General features: G+C 31.6%; 3 protein-coding genes across 3 annotated transcripts; 1 reads left to right on the forward strand and 2 right to left on the reverse strand.

Annotated features, from left to right (window-relative positions):
* The first annotated feature begins 1,633 nt into the window (after positions 1–1,633).
* LOC137808511 (conserved oligomeric Golgi complex subunit 8) lies at positions 1,634–7,882 on the forward strand. Its single transcript, XM_068609654.1, has 11 exons — positions 1,634–2,164; positions 4,540–4,688; positions 4,815–4,892; positions 5,018–5,111; positions 5,217–5,291; positions 5,406–5,702; positions 5,929–5,996; positions 6,083–6,137; positions 6,306–6,444; positions 6,973–7,157; positions 7,313–7,882. The coding sequence occupies exons 1-11, from the start codon at positions 1,898–1,900 to the stop codon at positions 7,649–7,651; spliced, it is 1,746 nt and encodes a 581-aa protein (XP_068465755.1). The 5' UTR covers positions 1,634–1,897; the 3' UTR covers positions 7,652–7,882.
* A 1,024-nt stretch (positions 7,883–8,906) lies between these two features.
* LOC137805985 (GDSL esterase/lipase At5g55050-like) lies at positions 8,907–11,477 on the reverse strand. The gene is made up of 5 exons (XM_068605860.1): positions 11,163–11,477; positions 10,935–11,077; positions 10,069–10,299; positions 9,737–9,983; positions 8,907–9,372 (listed from the first exon to the last, which is right to left on the reverse strand). The coding sequence occupies exons 1-5, from the start codon at positions 11,413–11,415 to the stop codon at positions 9,143–9,145; spliced, it is 1,104 nt and encodes a 367-aa protein (XP_068461961.1). The 5' UTR covers positions 11,416–11,477; the 3' UTR covers positions 8,907–9,142.
* A 5,108-nt stretch (positions 11,478–16,585) lies between these two features.
* LOC137808512 (uncharacterized) lies at positions 16,586–20,074 on the reverse strand. The gene is made up of 7 exons (XM_068609655.1): positions 19,821–20,074; positions 19,593–19,725; positions 18,091–18,194; positions 17,842–18,013; positions 17,568–17,708; positions 17,395–17,483; positions 16,586–17,302 (listed from the first exon to the last, which is right to left on the reverse strand). Exons 1-7 carry the CDS (start codon positions 19,910–19,912, stop codon positions 16,771–16,773), a joined length of 1,263 nt encoding a protein of 420 aa, XP_068465756.1. The 5' UTR covers positions 19,913–20,074; the 3' UTR covers positions 16,586–16,770.
* Positions 20,075–21,204: the final 1,130 nt, after the last annotated feature.

Here is a 21,204-nt window from a genome sequence, read left to right on the forward strand (position 1 = left end):
AAAAATGTCAAGTGTGATATAAAGATAAATCATTCTTAATATTATGTTAAAGGAAAATCATTGGAAGAATCCTTCATGTTAAGTCATATAGGCTTTGTTTGTATTTGATGACTAAGGGGAGAGAGAGAGAAAAAAAGAAGAGAAAAAAATGGGGTGGTTTTGATCAAAAGGAAAGAGAGTGAAAATAAAGGAAAATAAATGAAAAGTTTATAAGTGATGTGATTGAGAACTTGTTTTAATTAATGAAGTTGTAAGATTAGAATTTTGACATTGTGATTAAAATTAATTTGAATTAAAATATTATTCAAAAAATTAATTTTTGTCTACTTTATTATTTTAATCTCATTTGTTTTTTTTTATTATTTGTTATTTATTAATAAAATTTATAATTACAAAATAATAAATTATTAAATACTATACATGTAATTTTTGGATAATTATGTGTAATTTATTATCTATAACTTAAAATATAAAATACATAATTTATTTTCTGAAATTTTGATAATGTGTAATTTGCAATAATGATATATAATTTATTATCTAAAGCTGATTTTTTTTATTACAAAATAATAAAGTATTAAATTTTTTTATATTATTATCACACAAAAATGATAGTATTAATTTCATTACTCACTAAACTATTTAATTCTGAAATATTATTTTTTTATATTTGTATTATTAAATGATATATTATATGTAACCTATATTATTTAGTTGTGAAATTTTGGAAACCAAGTATATAATTTCAATTTTCATATCATCTAGAAAATACACTTAAAACAAAATTAAAATACTAACTTTTTGAACTAACTATATATTCATTAATTAAAACATAAAATAATTATATATTTTTTTCAAGATAGTGTAAAGAACACAGCACATATCACACATAATATAAGGATAAATCATTCATCGGAAAATTTTTTACGAATCCTACATGATAAATTCATATAATATTTGTCTTAAGCAAAATGCATAAGTTAATTTTGAGAAACCCAATTACCAAACTTCTCTAAATTCTGTCTTTTTTTTAAGTAATAAATAAATAAAATAAAATGAAACATTTCAGGGTACCAATCTTTATACACAAAACAAAATCAGTTTTCTTACACCCAACAAGTTAAGAATCCAACAGAACCTATACCACATTACCCAAAATTACAATAAAAAACAAGAAATAGAGTCCTCAATAACATCAATCTACCCATAAAACACACCCTCATGATATACAGAGAACCCAACACTTAAACCATGTTTTTGCCAGTAGTCTGACAAATGTCGAAACCTAATTACCAAAAACACAAAAACCAACCATACCTACAAAAAGAAATCATAGATCAGATAGACTTGTACACAACACTACCTTGCCAGGTGAGGACCCTATGAAACCTGCACAAAACACATAACTACTTCCAAGTCTAGCAAAAACGTTAATTAAAAAATCTAAAAATTCAGTCTTTCAAATATCTCATATAACAATGAGATTCTAAACACGAGTAGAGGAAACAACTAATTTTTCTTTTCCTGTAAATAAATTAATTTTGTTTTATAAAACATTCATTTATTTTTTTCTTATTTTTATCTCATATTCATTACAAGTTTTATAAAAATAAATCTATGTTAAAGTTGATATGAAAACACAAAAAAAGAATTGAATTATACTCCGAGAAAATATTTTTTATATAACTTTTTGTGGAAGGGAACCCAATCGCCATAAGTGAATGTTGAAAACTTAAATCCTTAGTGATTAACAGAGTGAAATTTCTTGCAGTGGAGACTCATTTATCCAAATGGCAGGGCAATTTGAGATCTGATTCAGATTTCCTTGCAACAGAAAAGATGAAGTGAGTTCAGATCTGAGTTTCAGTTGATACTGCGATTTGATTTGCGGAGAATAATGGAGTTGGTATCATCGGAATTGGAGGCGGCGCTTCCTCTTCCTCTGGCGTCGGAATCACAGCAACCCTACGTCTCCGAACTCCTATCCTTCACTCTTGATCGCCTTCACAAGGAGCCCGAGCTCCTGCGCGTCGATGCCGACCGCATTCGCCGCCAAATGCAAGAGGTCGCCGTCGCTAATTACCGATCTTTCATTGCCGCCGCCGACGCCTTAATCGCCATTCGCCACGAAGTCTCCTCCATTGACAACCACCTCGAATCTCTCGTACCTTCTCTCTACTCTCCCTTTTCATTTCGTTTTTTTCTTGTATTTCACTTTTCTAGCTCTGGTTATATTAAATTCAATCTTTAACCAAGCGGATTTGGTTATTGTTGCAAATGTGATCGTGCTTCGTACACATTCTTTGGGGCATTTCGTTGGGTTGGGATAAAATTAGGTGATTAGGTTCAACTGAGTGTAAAGCGTGTTACTAATAGAATTGGATTGGAAAACTAGAAAACAGGTATAGAAGAATAAGATTTGTATTGAATAGCACTGCTCTTCCTCTATCTGAATCATCATGGTTACAGAACCAAGAGAAAACTTAGAAGCGAGCGAAGCTGAGGGCAATTATGACAGTCCTGAATTTTCTAACGAGCCTCTATTTCAAACTCAATCCCTATTAGTTTGTACTGTGTCACCTTTTCTCTCTCTTTTCCTTCTAATTTGTAAATGACACAACTAGTTAACTTACTATTAATGTTATTACAGTTGAACGGGCCCTGGTTTGTTTATAACAGAAACCAACCCAAGTTCTAATTCCCTGTGCTCACCCGTTGCATAAGTAATCAGGAATAACACTCTGCACCTAAAAATTTCATTGTTCTCTGGGTACAATTCCTGTAATTGGCGACTGATTACCAAGAAATCTTTAAAACCTGAATATCGCCGTGGTGAATAAGAAATTCAGTGACTTAAGAAGGATGATCTCAGATAGCTATGGCACCAGCTTGCTGCACCTTCAATTTTGAATAATTAGACAAAATATGAGTCAGGAGTTTAGGGTTGCAGTGTCTCACCTAGGGCAACATCTCGGGCTGATTTAAATATTGTTAATCTTGTTCAAAATCTGGAATGAGCCATAAGATCCAAGGTTCAGCTTCTCATTGATTTTCTTAGCCAATGATCTACATCTATAGGGCTGTATTTTAAGAAAACCCCACTCTCCTAGCTGCTATTCAACATTTCTGCCATGCTTGGTAGTTAGTACCACCCATAGAAATAACCCAGTCCAAACATACCTAAGGATAATCTCTTCCTGGCCAGAGACAATGGTGGCTTGAAAACCTTGTAAACAGACTACTTCTTGAAGGAAAATCTCTGCTACATCTCAGGCAGTAAGTTGGTTTAGTATTACCACGATGTCCTTGCCTTGAGCTTTTGTAATCCCTCAATAAAATCCATGGAAATTAGTAATGATCGCAACACAAGTGTTTCCACAGGAGTTAAGGTATGACTTTTTTTTCTTCTGTTCTGATAAAGCTTTACTGAGGAAAGCTACTGGGTGATCTTTGTACAGCAAAACAGTTCTGAAACCTTTATCAAATGCATGTAGAACAAAATGTCTTGAGAAATCTGGTCTGTCAAAACTAGATGTGAAGTCATTTCTGCCCAGGGACGACAAATCCAGAAATTATTTAATGAGGTGCTGAAATAAATACAAAGTTAAATAAAAGTTAAATACATCATGGACTTTTAGTTATACACTGGAACAAAATTAAAAATTAATTAAAAGCACTTAATGAAAATTATTTATTATCATACAACAGCTACAATATTGTTAAAGAAATTTAAATATGTATGCTGTTGTACAATGACTTTGAAAGCTGAACATTGATTACTATAGTTTAGCAACCAATCTCTTGCTCTCATTTAAAAATATAATTGTGGCCTAAGTTGTAGACCAAAAAGACATAGTGGAAGCTTTAGTGGCAGGAATCTGTGATTCTGTGCAATCTTCAATAGGGACACTAATCTTGTGTAGTTCACAAACTTGTTTGAGCAGGATATAAAGTGACAGGTGAAAATTCATTTAGAAATTGTAGCTGAATCCAATATTTATTACTTAAATAAGTTTGACAAGTAAGCTATTGGGCTTTGTAAACTGAAGCATGTTTGTTTAACCCAATTCATAAGAGGAGGAGGCCGACATGAACTGGGGGTGGGGGAAGGGGTTTCCAATACCCAGAAAAACATGTAACTGTTGTAAAAAAAGTTAAGGAGGGGCATGGCCCCCACCGCTTCTGTCTCTGGTTCTCCCCATAATGCGTATGACTAATAACTAAATCATTTCTTACTGTAATAACAATTGAGCCTGACCCTGGTCTGTTTGTGGCAGAAACCAACTCTAATCCCGTGTCACCTTATCCCTCTTAACGTACACCTTTTTATTAGATCTGCTATTGGTTTCTTTGACAGACATGTAGAAAGATTAGACAGCTTTCCTGCTGCTTCAATGTGCTATCTTGTTCTCTGTTGTTTAATTTGCCCAGCTTTTGTGATAATACAGTTTCCATCTCCTTGTCATTGTGAATTTCTATTTTTTCTTGTGCGTTTGGTCATAAACATTTTGCATTGAGTATTGATCTCCTCCGTTACAGATAAATGAGATCCCAAAGCTGACATCTGGATGCACTGAATTCATAGAATCTGCTGAGCAGATTTTGGACAAGAGGAAGATGAACCAAACAATGCTAGCTAATCACAGTACTTTGCTTGACTTGCTAGAAATTCCTCAACTCATGGACACGTATGTTAAAAAGGATAGACTATGTTATTATTACACTCCTGGGATTTTCGCGTAGTAGTGTTCTTACATAGTATGATGAGCATTTCCTTCCTCTGTAGAAGCCTTGTAAATTAATTATTTTTGCAGATGTGTACGCAATGGGAATTATGATGAAGCCCTAGATTTGGAAGCATTTGTTGGCAAACTTTCAACCATGCATCCAAAGTAAGTTTATATGCTTCTTCCATACTGTCTATAAGTAATTTAACTTTGAATAAGATTCTTTTTCTTCCTGTTATGCATATATATATTTCTGTTCTTGTTACTAAATGTTTTTCATGGGTGCAAAGGTTACCCGTGATTCAAGCATTGGCTGCAGATGTTAGGCTGACTACCCAATCACTTCTTTCTCAGCTTCTACAGAAACTTCGCTCAAATATTCAGGTTTATGCAGTGTTATGATTTAATAGACAAAGAAATCCCACTTGATTCATCTATAAAAATGTTGCTTTTGTAGTTTCTTATTATTACTGTATCTTACTTTGCCAGTTACCTGAATGCCTTCGCATTATCGGATATTTACGGCGAATAGGAGTATTTAGTGAGTACGGAATGCGTTTGCTGGTAAGATGTAATGATTGTACGGTCTTTCTTGCTTGTCTCTTAATTTTCAGTTCGGTTGCATCTCCTTGGTTTCCTTTTTGGCTTTCATTTGACTTGGCATTTATTTATTTGTAGTTCTTAAGATGCCGAGAGGCATGGCTTACTGGTATACTTGAGGATCTGGACCAGGCAAATCCATACGAGTACTTAAAAGGGATGATCAACTGTCACCGAATGCATCTTTTTGATGTTGTTAACCAATATCGAGCAATATTTGCTGACGACACATCAGGAAGTGAGGAAAATTATGATGGTGGGCTTCTTTTTAGCTGGGCAATGCACCAAATTACCTCACACCTAAAAACTTTGAAAATTATGCTTCCAAAGATAACCGAAGGTGGATCTCTGTCAAATATTTTGGATCAGTGCATGGTGGGCTTCTTCTATCTTACTCTGTTGATTTTGAAATTCGAAAGAATTATGATATTGTATAGACTACATAAATTTGAGGCATATTAGATTTCTAGCAGCTTCCCTTCCTGTGGAAAATTAGGTCAAAGGAGAAGAACACTTAAGTTTCTCCTGCCTGCTAGTACTGCTTGACTCATACAACAAGAAGAAATTACATCTAACATTCTTTTATTTGTACTTTTAACAGTACTGTGCCATGGGACTTGGTTGGGTTGGACTAGATTTTCGAGGCTTGCTCCCATCTCTTTTTGAAGAGTAAAACATGCTCCTTTAATGATCTGTTATTATATTAAGCCATATATTTAAAACATTTTTTAATATATATGATGGTTTCTTTACAGAGCTGTTCTGAACTTATTCTCCAAAAATATGAGCACTGCAGTAGAGAATTTTCAGGTAATGCTGTGAAGTGTAATTATTTTACATGGCAGTTACTGAGATTGCTTTTATGCATTGATCTTTGGTTTATACAAACAAGTCAACATCTAGGGACCCCTTTTTCATTTTTTCCCCGACTAGTTGTCTATCTTTTATGTAGTGATTATGAGATGGATTTGTTCACAGTTGGTCTTGGATTCACATCGATGGGTTCCCTTGCCAGCAGTTGGCTTTTCTGGAAGTTCTGTTGGTGATGAAAATCATGAGGATGTCACTCCGCCCTCTAATTTGATGGAGCATCCACCTCTTGCTGTTTTTATTAATGGTGAGCCTAGTAAATGTTTTCTTCTAGATATCTTCAGGAAATTATTTGTTCATTATCCTTTGCCTATTTTACATTCGTCCAACCACTCACTCACACATGCTAACATACACTCACATACTCTGTTCGAAATATAGAATAAGTGCAAAATGGAAACATCCATGGTTGATGGGTCATGTTTTATGAAGCTTCTTTGATGAAACTTCAATCGGTGCTGTTAATCATGTGATTCCATAATGCTTTATTATGTATGCTTCATATTCTTCCTGCTTTTATAAACCCTTTGTTAAAAGGAGAAAGCAAGAGACATGAAACAAGTCAATATAAAACAACTGAGTATGTTATTATATAATGTGGGTAATAATTACTGAAAAAATAAATTTATAATTATCATAATTATGTAAATTTCCCAATTACCATAATTAAGGATATCTAACAATATCCAACCATTTGCTAATGAATATAAATTAAAGACATCTAAATATCTGATATCCTTTATCCATTTTAATGTCCACTTCTTGGTGGCTGCAGGTGTATCTGCAGCAATGAATGAGCTACGTCCATGTGCCCCAATAAGTCTAAAACATGTCCTTGCCCAAGAATTGATTAAGGGATTACGGGCAGTTTCTGATTCATTGTTGCTGTACAATACAACGCGAGTGCTACGGGCTAACGAGTCAGGGCTTTTCCTCTCACTCTGCCGGTCATTAATTGAGGTATTTTATTAGTCTTACACAATGCAGCTTGATTACTGATTCTATTTTGGGATCATCTACACTATAACCTAATGCAAACTCCTGAACCACTTCATCTGTATTCAATCCAAGATGCTTTCTATAATATATATATTACCTTCAAATTCGATTTATAGGTTGCTTATCCTCATTGCGCAACTTGTTTTGGGCGTTGCTATCCTGGTGGAGCAACTCTTGTTATGGATGCCAAGAATGTTTATGATGGAATCAGCCGTCTTTTAGAGACCTCCTCTGCACGAGAACTCCCAAAACCAGTAAACAGTGGAGAATCCAAGAGCGTAGCTGAGAATGGCGAAGTGCCAAAAGTGGAAAATGGAGAAACACCTGATGTCAAAGAATCTGAAACCGTCAATGGCGAAGAGGTGCAGGCAGAAGGCCCTGAAGAAGGGTCTGAAGAAGGCCCTACTTCGCAGAAAGATCAAGAAGAAGCTAATCTTGAAAAGCCGCTTGAATAATGACATTTTTTTTGTTTTTAATTTTGATATTCATCCCCGTTTCAGTGTTTATATCTTGTCACCGTTCGTTTTATTCTTCGTGTACTCTATAAGACGAGTGTCATCAGCTGTAATTATATTATGGGATTACATCATACGAATAGGCCTTAGAATTTGTGTTAGAAGAACTAAGAGATTACTTGTAGAGATCAGTTTTGTTTTTGGGGGATAATATTTCCATACGTTCTACCTTCCAAGTGCCTCATTTCTGCTTTCGTTTTATTAACACTGTTAAGAAAAGAGGAATAGACCAGAAATAGAGCTAAAGTAGAAATTGTTTAATAGAAATAGTTCTGATATTTTTTAATTTAAAAAAATTATATGATTATTTGTTATTATTGTAATTATTATTAATTAATAATATAATAAGATTATAGAAAACGGGAAGAAGAGCTGAAGTTGCATATTTGCTAATTCTGTACAAATAGTTTGTATTCTATAATGATTTTTTTTTTTTGCAGTGAATCCCATGTATTCTATTCACTGAACTACATATTTACTTTTCTACACTAATATTGGTGATGTTCTTTGAACTGAATTGATTTTTCATTTGTGCGTGATCGTGTACAACAAAGTGTCTTCTCTGAATCATCTCGTTCACAGTTTCAAGTAGCTAATTTGCTAACGAAACCCTGAGCCTTCTTTCATAAGTTTAAGAGTAAACTTATGGTTGTTGAGAACTCTCCCATAAGTTTAAGGATAGATGTTACCTAATGCATGTACATGCATGTATGGTATCATGGGTATCCTTATGTGCATTTAACTTTTCCTCTGTTGTAATATAGTTTTCGTATCTTTCTCTTCTCCAATACATGCACAATTTCTCTCCTCTCTCTCTCTCTCTGATGTCATTACACTTTAAAAATCCGCTAATTTTTTTTTTTTATAATTTTAAAAATATTTATCATTATATAACTTACCTATTATGTTGAACCAAAGCAAAACGGGATGATGTAAATTCTGCCCCGATTTAACAATTAAAGCTTTATGTCAAGTAAAAGTAAAAGTTCAGTTATGTAGATTTTATTGTGGACAAAATTCATATTGGGTCTGATATGGCCAAATCCTTTTTTTTATCAGCTATGGCCAAATCCTATGCTAACGAACAACTTAATGATACAAATGAGGTGGATTATAGGTCATAAGGATTATTGTCACTCCAAAGAAAATGGAAGGATTTTTTGATATTTAGCGTATCAGAAAACCACATATATAAGGGGTTTATTAACATTCTGATTATTATAACCTACTAAGACAATACAATCCCTTGATGCCTATTATAAATTGCAACTCTTATTATGCCCTCACACACGATACAATTTTGAGGTATCGATGAGCAAATCATTAGATTATGCATGATACTTTTTTTCCGAACACAAGCAAAGAGTGGCTGTGAGATATGCCAGCTTCGTTATTTCACTAAAAATTGTAGTAAATATGGATTGTTATGACTCAATAGGAAGAAGCTAACTGGCTAAAATTGATTGGAGAAACAAAGTCGTTGCCTCCTTCAAATATCGTCTTAGCTGCCAATTCCGAAACTTTCTCAGTAGGATGAAACCAATCCCAAAACAAGAACTCTTCACGATTGTTACACAGACTAGCGTTTTGAGCTTTTATGCATCCACCTTGCCCATTCAGATATCCACTTCCGCAACATGCTGCCTTCGTTTCCTTCAACCCTACACGTTACCCAACATTCAAATACTTCATCACAAACAACACTTTTACTTTATTCTACTCTCTTAACTACTCATCATCATGTAATAAACTTCAGTATGATACATTCTCAGAACCACTAATACCAACTTTATACCTAACAAATAGAAACAAGTGATGGATAAAAATGCTTACATCAATGGTTAGTATGTGATCTGTATAAGGGTTGTAACATTTCTAAAGTGTGTATAAAGGTTCGGATATTTTTGAAGTGTCTATATAAGAATTGAGATACTCTCTATACAAGATATAAGAGTTGTGATACTTTCTCGAATTCTGAAAGTGTCTTATTTTATTTTATTTGTTAGAGTATGTGGTGGTGCTTACCGAAAGAAGATGAAATGTTTAACAAGATGGTGGTCATAACAAAAGAGTCAGCAAGTGAGTAGCGGAAGCCATCCAATTCTGAACTCAACTTTTGGAGAAGAACTTGAGTTGCAGAATGGAACGCAACTGCAAAATCATTCAGTGCTTTCACACACTGCCCTCCATTGCCAGACGTTATAGCGGGACAGCAACCTATGGGGGCAACGCTTATGATGCCAAATTTTCTAGCTCCCAGATCATATAATTTCTGCAATTTTAACCCCAATGATTAAACTATAATCAACCATGTCTCTAGCAGTTGGGTGGTGCAAAAGTTGTTCAAAATTAGGTACCTTTAAATGAGAGTAGTATGTGACTTGCACAAGCCCTAAATATTGTTCTGCGTTCAAACGAATGGAGCCACTGTGGTTACTTGCAAAATCGAAGAGATCGTTGCTTCCAACGCTAATCAGAAACAAAGACTTGGAAACAAAGCTATCAGCTTTGTATCCCAGTAACCCATTCAAACTTGCACGAACCAATGCAAATTGTTTCACCTGCTTTTCAAAGAAAACCACTTCTCCCTACAAACATCAATTTCATGCATGCATTATACCACTAAATATATATATGTAATAAAAAAAATCATAATACAAAGTTGGAATATAAAAATTCTAAATGTTATCGTGCATACATGCATGATGCAATTTCCAATTTTCTCTATTTAGAACGTTTTCACTTGTTAATCTTATAAACAAAATAGTGCCCAAGTCAAAGATTTTAACTAATGAAAATGAAAACAAAGATATTAGAAAGTTATATTTGTATTCTTTTTTTTTTTGGCACCTTATTTGTGCCAACCCTCTTATTTTCAATATTTTATTTAATAGATTTTGGTCTATTTTTAATTATTTTCCAGCCGTATTAGTGTTTTTATTTTTACTTTTGCACACGTTTTAAATAACTTTGAATAAATTTTATTTCAAATAATATATTTACTTTGAAAGATATTTATACCATTCAATCTATAAAATGTCTCCAACCAAAAAAATTAGCTTAGAATATAAAATGAGTTAAGAATATTGTGTTAATAAGGAATGGTTTAAATATTTTGGTTGGAGTGATAAACTGAAACATGCAAAATGTATCTGATATCATCATGTAAAGTAAAAATGAGTAAAACAAAGAGTTGTTACACACAGTAATTAGTAGTAATTACCCATGCCGCGGACCCTGTTTCTGGAAGAATTCCTGATCCTCCTGACGCAAAATTTACACCCTTCAGAATCTTATTCTTCGAATTGAATTCATTTTTCTTAGTCAGAAAAGGTGGTGGACTTTGCTGATAACCGAGTAGCCTCGCTAGTTTCCACAGAACAAAAAAAATGCAGGAAAACATTAGTTATAATTGATAGAGTAGTCATATTTATAGTTAAATAGTATTTACCAATTTGGTCAGCAGTGTTGAAGCCATTACTAAACCTTCCTGTGGGAAGTGAATGATAAAAATCAATGCCGTTGTAGGGGAAGTTGGCCCTTGCTCCAGACCTAAGAACATTGTTGGTTCCAACATCGAAAGTTGAGTCTCCAAATATGAACAATGGTGGGGCATCGTTATTCCCATGAGCTACGTGCATGGCCAGAGAAAAGAGAACAGATAAAAACACCAAAGCATACTCACTGCTCACAAAGGGTGCCATTTCTCAGCTTTAAACCCCTGTGAGAGAATATCACACACAAGAGTAGTTAATTAGTCTGGTACGAACCAAATGCAAAACGTAGAGTTTTATATACAAAGAATAACGAAAATGAAAGGTTAAAATTGTTGGTCATTGTCTCAAACAAATATTATAAGATTATGTAGAAACAAAGACATCGACATGGCCGACCATTGTCCACCATTGTTAGAATCAGCAGGAACCGTTCAAAGCATATATAATCCTCACTGTATATTAATGCAAAAAAAAATCGTACGGCTATTTATAATGTACACCTTTTTGTTTCTTTATTAATGTTACATATTTGTGAAAAGTGGTAAAAACATTTCATCTTTTTTCTTAATTAATAGTGAACTTTATTTGTACTTATTATATAGACAAAGTGATTCTAGAGAGTACTCCAAATTGTTTTTCGTCCCAAGTCTTTTTTTTTCAATTTTCTAATGTTCGGTAGGGGTTAACTTGCAAAAGGTACTCCGATTATCAAGTAATACTCATGACTATATATTATAAACTGAATTAAAGAGTACGTATTCTTTTCTAAAGAATTTATTTATAGTGTTTGGTCATGAGTCATTTGTTATAATGAGCAGAATCTATCGTATACTAGTATTAGCTAATTTTTAGGGAGGTTCCCTGATCTCTCGAAAAGTTATCTGGATGGATTTGGTGGGTCGTATTTGTGAATCTCATAGAGTTTTTACAACTGTCTTAACTACTATTTATAATAACTGTTTTAAATGTATTTTTGACTGATCGATCGGTTACCAAGGCTGAGTGACACGGCTACCCACCGGTGTATTTTTTGTGGCTTATTAATCACAATTAAGTTTCTTTAGTAACACAACAAAGATTTAATTTACATAAAGGATTAGTGTAGATTATGAAGATGAAACTCATATTAACTGTATAAGAAATAGTTAAAAGAGTGGTTGGAAGTTTGTTTTTTGCTATTTGGTGCGGATAACCGGTTAAAAGTAAGAGTTAATTAAGCCCCGACATGGGTCTAAAGCCAAAACTTAGTGTTCTAATGAGAATTTATGACGTACCTCACTCACTGTATGTGGCTGGTTTTATTGGAGGTGGAGAATATGATGACATGCTTCTTTTCTTGTCCATCTTTTGTTTTCATTTAACAACATTGGTATCATCGTGCCCCCACCAAGGTTTTTTGGACTTGCTTCATCACTTTCAGACAACCTTTTCATTTTACCTACTCATTCCAAATTTTTTTGAAACAAAAATATATAGAAGGAATCAATTTTAAATTTCTCACGAATAAATTATTTATAAACTTAATTTTTTCCCGTGCCTTTTCTGGTGGCATACTCTTATTTCATATATAAAATATTATGGTATTCTTATTTTAATTTTTGGTATAATAAATTTATTATATTTATATATTATTTATTAAAATCAATGAAACTGTGTTTGGACTATTAATCTTAGGTTTTTAATTTTATGGAACTATATATGAATATTTGTTTGATTATTTTGTGTGATAATGAGAGAAAACTAAGCTGTAAAACAATATTATAGAATAAAAAATAGAAAAATTAATGTAAATTGAAAACAAATAATGTTACTATCTATATAAATATTTACTTGACTTGTTCGTGTTGACACAACTTAACTTCTTCGTGTTTACACAACTTATCAATATGACAAAATTTTGAAAACCTACCATTTCCATAATTATTTGTCAAAATTGCATTGGAATAAACACCAAAAAAGTGTTAAAAAGAATTACATATAATAGATCTTACCTAAAATAAGATTCTATTGCATGACTCTAGTAAGATCTTAGCTAAAATAGGTGATGCACTGTACAACTAGGACAAATATTAACTGTATAATTGTCTTTTAACTGCCAGTTGTGAGAAGGTATATTCGTTCCTGAACAAAATGATGTTTTGTAGTTTTAGAAAATTTGGAGCATTTGGCATTGATTTCAAGTGTAGAATCAAAACCAGGCGCTGCAAGCAAAATCCTGAACAAAATCCAAGGAATTACCAACAAATTTTTTCCTTGTTCTGACAAAAGGTCACGTTCGTTTGAGATTCCTCCTCAATGATTTCATACAATAATTGCGTCGCGTGTTATGGGGAGAAGTTCACATGAGTTTAATCTCTCATTCAATCACAAGAAATTGGTTTATCACATCAAATTTAAATCTTACTTATGTAATATTTGTCACTATTATATTAATATTACTCTTTCCCTTTTCTTGTATGGGATGTTTTCTTCTCTTCCTTTCTTGGCCCAATCCCCCATCTGGGAAATATAAAACCAGAAGTAGACATTTAGTTTAAATGAAATAAGAACATTTTTTTAGTTTCTTTATAATTTGTTGATCATTTTATTATGAATATTAGTAGTAATTGGAAGCTCTAATTGTGTTAGTCACATATAAGGGATTAAGAATGAAATTTGGTCTTCTGTAAGATTAGCAATAATCATAATTTAAAATTTGATGAAATTGAACGGTATAACTGATTATAAACGTTCTATATAAATTATTGTAAATTTTGTCAACACATCCTACTAATTATAAATGACAAGAAAAACAAATAATAATGGAATGTGGATAAGGTAGTCAGTCATAAAGCTTGAAACTCCTCGCACATCAACCGTTATTTAGGTTGTGTTTGGAATGAGGAGAAGATGTGTGAGAATTTGAAATAGTTAATGTGTGAAGATTTAAGAGAGTGAATGTGTAAAGATTTGAGAGGGAAGTGTGAATAAATTGATGTTTTTGTTAAGGTATGTTAGAGTGAATGTATGAAAAAAAATTATTGAAATTTGTGAGTAATGTAATGGTTATAAGAGAAATATAATTTTTTTTAAATGTGTAAAAATTACAAATTACAAATTACAAATTTAATCTTTTTTAAAAATATTTAAATAATGAAATATGAGTATTTTTGTGTTGATTTTGAGTTAATTAAAATTTTGTAAATTATTTTTTGATACCATTGAATAATTATTCTCAAGTTACTTGACAAAAATATTCAGATGTAAAGTTTTATAAATTTAAAAAGTATAATTAAAAAATAGTATTATTATATTTATAATAAACAACTATATATGTTTGTGTTGTATTAAAAATTTACTTTATTATTAATTTTATTAATCACTATTATTTTATATTATTAATAATATCAATAAATACTTTTGTTTTGATTGATAGATTTATGTAATAATTAATATTTGTATTTAGATAATTTTAATATTATTTTATTTTTATTATATTATGTTATATATATTAACTATACAATGAAAAAAAAAGTAATTAGTAATTTTTCATGTAAAGACAAAAACAAAGTTAAAATAAGATAAACACACCTCTTTATCTGATTTTCTACAAAGTTCTTTGCATCTAAGCGAGTTTAAAAAACACTATTCACACTTATCTCTCAATTTTTCTTTTGCACACATTAGTGGATTCAAGATCCAAATGAAATATATCAGTACACTTTCATCCATATATTATCTCTTGAATATTAAACTTAAGATTTTTTCAATTATAGCTTTGAATATAACACATAATCGATTATAGTTTCACAAATAAACATTTCTTTTAACTTTGCTTCCGTGTTATTTTTTCAATTAATTCCAAATATATACATTTATTTTTTATATGATTATTTAAAATTATCATTTATTTTCAACCTTACACTTATTGTTTTATATCCCCAAATAATTAACAACATTATTAAAAAAAGTGAATTAAAATAATTACAAAATTTTATTTTTAATTATAAAGTATTAGAAAAATCATAAATTTTCATAATAAATGTTTTAAAATAAAATAAAAAATTATTAAGTTAATTCAGAAAAATTAAAACCAATACTTAATTATAAAATTGCGAAAATCATTTTTAAAAGTTTACAAATTTTTAAAAAATTAAAACACAAAAATATTACTTTAATGTAGGATTTCCTTTAAATTTTAAAGAAATATATAGAAATCGTATTAGGGGTACTATTTCAGTTAGATTAAAAAAAAATTCGTATTTAAATATATTATATTTCAATGAAAATAACAAAAAAATTAAAAGGTTTGACTGAAAATCTTACTTGAATATACGATTTTTTTTTCCAAATCGTGTTCCAAAACACAATTTTTTCACTGTGATATTTTGTTTCAAGTACTATTAACTCGTCAAACTAATCAAGTCAGACACACTACAAATTCCTTCCCATTGTGTCTGAAAAATTTAGTAACACGATTACTTTTTATAAAAAAAACTCAAAATACTTCATGTAAAAAATATGTTATTTGGTTAAAGATTTTTTTTATATATATATTTTTAAATTCATATTTTTTTTTTCTCTTTAAGTTCAATTTTAGAATAAACTTCATCAATTTGATTAAAACTGAGATCTTACTTGATGGCTGCTTTCTTTATCACTGTAATTATAATAATTATTTTATTTTCTAAAATAATCTATAATTTAATTATTGTAGTAATTTATTATTTTTTGTCTCTAAAATTAGTTTTTATTTAATGATTTTTTTATAGTGATACTTTATAAAAAAATTCAATAATTTTTTTTATTTAGACAAAACATGTAAAAAATAAAAGAATTTAAAATTACATCAATATAAATTTAATATATTCCATATGCAAATGGAACGTAGGTAGATTATTTTGAAATTACATCAATTATTTCTATTTACATTATTTTTTAAATTTGACATAACATTATAATTACTTTTCGATTATACTCTATTCTTACTTATCCAATACATTTATTATGGAAGTGGAAATAGCAAACAACAAATGTGCATTCAATTGGGAAACAGAAATGAAACATGAGAAAATTTATTATTTTTAATACAGTTATACATTTATCAAGAAAGTGAAAAATACAAAGTAGTGTAAATTTATTGTGTTATGTTTATAATTTTAATTTATTATTTACACATTTATAAATAAATAAATAAGAGAAAACATCACATTACAAGTGTATCAATAGTACTTGGCACGTAGTCTTCCTCTTTCCTTTTCTTTTATGGGGTTCTTTACTTCTCTTTCCTTTGTGGCATTAACCCAACCATCAGTTGGAAAACCTCTGTTCAACATTAAAAGTTTATCACTGATTTTAGTAAAGAAAACAATTAATGTACAAAACAATGATAAAAGAATTCTAAATAAAGAGGGAGACAGTACTGTATATACCCCAGAAACAAATACAATATAACATGTTGAAATTGAAAAGTACATAACAAAGTATAGCATCCAGTACATTCTTAGTATAGATAACAAAATATGATATTCTTATATATATGTGTATAAATTAATTAAATAGATTGGTTGCCAAAGGTTGTGTTTAGGATTGTGACTTTCTGAATTTTAGAGCATCAAAGCGCGCAGTAAGTTCATCATAATCGGGCAATTTGGGATGAACACGATGAATGCTGCTATCCTGTTTAGCCAGAGATGAGGGTACCGGTGGTGGAAGCCGATTAGGGGGTAAAGTAGGACGAGGTTCTTCTGCTTCAATTTCTTCATCACAATCTGATTCATCAAACTTAATATCTGAATGAGCAGAAGCTGGATGGTAGCTGTGCCTCCTATAATCATTTCCACTATACTGGTTAGGCAATGAATCCTCACTTTTCATTTCATCAGATCTTGGTAAGCTGTGTGACCTGTACATTTTTTCCTCTGTTGAAGGATTGTTTGCTTGGAAGGTCCCAGAGTAAACATATGACTGAGGGGCTTCATTATATTCCTTCTTAGCCATATAAGCTGCAACTTCAGCAGCAGCAATTGCCTTCTTGGCTGCTTCAGCTGCTGCTTCAGCAGCAGACCTAGAATCTTCATAATGCACGGCATCCGTTTTTCCACCACCTGATAATCTGAAGAAAACACCCAAAAATCCCATTAGAGTAAGTAAATGATAATATAAGAACATATCTAACAGGGTAGACTCTAAAAATATATGTATCACCTTGTAGCTGGTTTATTTGATTCCATTGACACATTTGTAGAAGGTTTCACTGGTTGGCTACTTGCACTGACAAAAGTACGTGGCCCTTCCTGATGACAGCAAGAATTCCTAATCATTAATCAAAATTGTTACAAAGCATAATAAAGCAAGGAAGATCAAGACACAATACGTACTATTGGATCTTCTGGAGGCTTGAGAAGTTCTTTCTCAGATTCTGTAGTATCCCAATCAATTTGATGTTCCTTGGCTATTTCCTTCAACACTTTCAATTTTACTTCACCAGGAGGTGTTCGTACTGAGAGTTTTTCGATCAACTAAAAATCCATTGCAATTCACAACACTTCTATGAATACATTTGAGGATTAATAGAAAATAGGTAGTTTAATACAAACAAGCATAACATCCAAAAGGTTGCTTATTTTATTAGCAAAATTGCAGTCAGCTAACCTGGCGATTTACGCCGCAGCTAGGTCTAAGTTCAACAGCTGCAGACACAAAATCTTTCCCATATTTCTTCTCAAAGATTTTCTTAAGTGACACAAGTTCTGGAATTTCAGAGCACCTAGGGGATGCAAATATCAAGCTAGCGATTCCTTCTTTCAAATCTGCTGGACATTCCCTGAAACAAGTAGGATTACCATCAAAATTTCAAGTCTATACTTCTATAATAAAATAACCAATTCCCAAATACTGCACCTTTGCTTTGCAATGATTGATAGTCTGGCCACAATTAGTTCGCAGAAGAGTTCGATGAACTCATTTGCAGCCAAAACATTTTGCTCTCTCATAACATGCTCAACCTATAATAAGAATAAGTTTTGGTAAATATTAGAAAATTACACGTGGCTTCATCTTGATAATGTTACATAGCACCACTAGATTTATGTAGCAAGTTACTTTTAGTTTAGCTTTATGTAATTAGCGAAGGATACCATGCTGAAAAGGCTTATTGGAAACTAGAAATTCTGACGTGCCTTGGCATGTTTTAATATAAAAATGTTCTCGAGACGTCTCAAGCCTTGAGACAGGAGATAACATGGTGATAAAAAATGGTAAAGAATCTCCGTGATGCTTAGATATGACGACGATCAAAAGATATTATTAATCGCCCATGCTACAATATACTCAGACTTGTGCTGAAATAAAAGCTATATCTCATTGTCACATATCCTAACCCTTTCTTAGTACACCTTAACCAACTAAAGAGATCAGCATCAATGACTTTAAGCATTTGAAACATACGAGTACAAGTCAAAAAATAATGATAAAATAAAATGGATTAGGCTTTTGGTCATTGGGAGGCTTTGACTCTCAAAGTACTGCATAGGGAGGTGTTGACCCTCAAACTACTGCAATGTTATCTATTTGTAATTGAGATTTACCAAAAATAGTTTCTATCAACTAGCGTCAACGCTCCAGCCTTGAAGGATTCAGGTGGTGCTAAGGGTTCAGCAACAATGAAGAATAAGCATATTCTTGACGTAATTAGGGGCAATGAGGGAGAGGATAGCAAGTTTTAGGAGAGGACTAAGGCAAAACAGAGCAATACAATACGAAGGTTTGGCAAGCCAAGAAACCGAAGCTTGGATGCCAGAGAGACTAACTAAAATATGGAACGATCCAAGAAAACAAACAAAAAGAGTGGGGGCAAAATTTTTGGAAATAAAGACAACCGGCATTGGAGAAACCTAGAGCGAGTAACAAGTTAGAATAACCAATCAAATACACACAAAGATACTCAATCAAAAACTGGGACTAAACCAAACGGTAAAACGGTGCCCTCAATTCCAACTAACACAAACATCTAACAGCATGGTTGTTTTGAGTGCCATATAGTGCCACAAACATCAGAAACAAAAATTGTAAACGATACAAGATAGATTACACATATAGTTTAGTTTGCACTTCCAACAAATTCTGCATTAGGTACAATGTTACCGGTGCTTCTCACCAATTAGCCCAACCAAGGACATTCTTAATTCGGTCAAATCACATGTAGCACATTGTTAACTTGATCCTGATATATAGGAAGTTATGAATTTGGTCCCACATTAGAAACATGTAAAGATCAAGTTAAGAATGCATAAAAAAAAATCCAAATAGATAATATTTTACGAAGATAAAAACTTTTAAAAAGATTGTGTTTGCGGGAGCAGAGAAGAAATTGATGATAAGAAGAGTACTCATTTTTGTGTTACCCTGATACGAGCCGTGGCATCCTGACCAGACTGAAGAAGAAGAGCAATGTCTCGTCGCATCTGCCTGACTACCACCTCTCTCTTGTTCCGCAGCAGCTTGATCCTGGCCACCGCCATCTTCGCTGCCGTTTTGCTGCACCGTAGAAAGCACAACCACTCGTTTCCGTTATAAATGCGTCGTTCGCACTAATGAGAAGAAGAGAGAAAAGAAGAAGGCAAGTGCAGTACCATTTGGAGGAGTTGAAGCCGAGGCGGAGGAGAGAGAGCGTGAGTTTCACGATCCTCTTTGTGCGTGCGGAGGCTTCGCTTACGACGGTCATGGCGAAGTGGAGGAGTGAGAGGAGAGTGATGTGTGAGGGTTTAAGGTGGAGAAGACATGAAAAGTAACGGTCTTCTTTAGAGAAAAGAAAATAATAAAAATAATAATTAAAAAAAAAAGAGTTAGAAAAAGGGAATGAGTTTGTCGTTTTTCTTTCTTTCAGAAATGTAGTGTAGGAATGAATGAGTATTGAGTTAGTGGAAAAAATGTAGCCGTTATGAGAGGGAAGACGTTGAGAATGAAGATAGCTTCTACTGGAATCCTATGCATGTAAAATTAACCATATCATTTTTTTTTTGTCATTTTTAACTGAAATAAATTATATTAAATATAAAAAGTATTATTTTATTATATAATTCAAAAAAATTATACAAAGATATCCTCTTTTGAGGCACAAAGTTAGTACCTATGAATTGTGCATTCATTTACTTAATATCCAATTTAGAACATTAGTTAAGTATAGTCTCCAACAGAAAAGATTCAGTCCTATTGAGTTCTAAAAGAACAATTTTTAATATAATAATATTTTTGTATTTAATTTATTTTTATTGAAAATAATTGAGAATCATGTAATTATAAAGTAAGTGAGAAACCAGATAGAGTTATACCTATCATATTAAAACTAATCAATTTTCTACATTCATAAAGATGAAAATAGACAATGTAGACAAAATTATAACAAATCAATATGTTACCGATATTTTTTTCAATATCATTATCCTAAAAATTACCTTTATTATTTCATTTGGTCATTAAAGATAATTTTATTTAGTCATTAATTTTATTTTATTTGGAAAATTCTTCATTCTTTCGTTACATAATTTTTATTCTCTGTAAACAACAATTTAACTCGTTCAATAGTTTACTTGAAAAATAATTTTCAAATTCTATAATTTAAAATATAATTTTGTATTTTAAGAAAAATTATATTATGAATTATAGATTTTGGAAGCTCTATAGATTATACAATTTTTTTTTTAAAAAAAAAACTAACACTTTTTACCAAAGGATAATTTTGAAATTAAAAGAATTATGGGGTGCAGGAAGAAATTGAGGAGGTGCAGGAAGATATAATGCCATATTAATGAAATGCAAGCCAAAAAATAAGTATTGAAAACTATTTATAATGTAAAAAAGACGTAGAAATTCTAAAAGTTATGATCCAATAAAAAAATAGATATAATATTGACTTATGCAAAAAATTAATTAAAAAATAGTAATATTAATTATTTTTTGTAAAATATGATAAATTTGGATAAACTAAAAAAATGTGTGTGAATGAGCATAAAATTA

This window comes from Phaseolus vulgaris, chromosome 3, assembly GCF_000499845.2.
Source record: "Phaseolus vulgaris cultivar G19833 chromosome 3, P. vulgaris v2.0, whole genome shotgun sequence".
Taxonomy (NCBI): domain Eukaryota; kingdom Viridiplantae; phylum Streptophyta; class Magnoliopsida; order Fabales; family Fabaceae; genus Phaseolus; species Phaseolus vulgaris.

Bases quoted from the DNA above. Each gene is read 5' to 3' on its own strand.
- LOC137808511 (XM_068609654.1), top strand. From the start codon at position 1,898: ATGGAGTTGGTATCATCGGAATTGGAGGCGGCGCTTCCTCTTCCTCTG. The intron at 5,292-5,405 runs GTAAGATGTAAT...ATTTATTTGTAG, and splicing joins AGTACGGAATGCGTTTGCTG to TTCTTAAGATGCCGAGAGGC. The intron at 6,138-6,305 runs GTAATGCTGTGA...ATTTGTTCACAG, and splicing joins CTGCAGTAGAGAATTTTCAG to TTGGTCTTGGATTCACATCG.
- LOC137805985 (XM_068605860.1), bottom strand. From the start codon at position 11,415: ATGGCACCCTTTGTGAGCAGTGAGTATGCTTTGGTGTTTTTATCTGTT. The intron at 10,300-10,934 runs GTAATTACTACT...TGATGTTTGTAG, and splicing joins AAACAGGGTCCGCGGCATGG to GGAGAAGTGGTTTTCTTTGA. The intron at 9,984-10,068 runs GTACCTAATTTT...TTAAAATTGCAG, and splicing joins CATACTACTCTCATTTAAAG to AAATTATATGATCTGGGAGC.
- LOC137808512 (XM_068609655.1), bottom strand. From the start codon at position 19,912: ATGACCGTCGTAAGCGAAGCCTCCGCACGCACAAAGAGGATCGTGAAA. The intron at 17,709-17,841 runs GTTAGCTGACTG...ATGGATTTTTAG, and splicing joins GCTGCGGCGTAAATCGCCAG to TTGATCGAAAAACTCTCAGT. The intron at 17,303-17,394 runs GTGATACATATA...TGTTTTCTTCAG, and splicing joins TCAAATAAACCAGCTACAAG to ATTATCAGGTGGTGGAAAAA.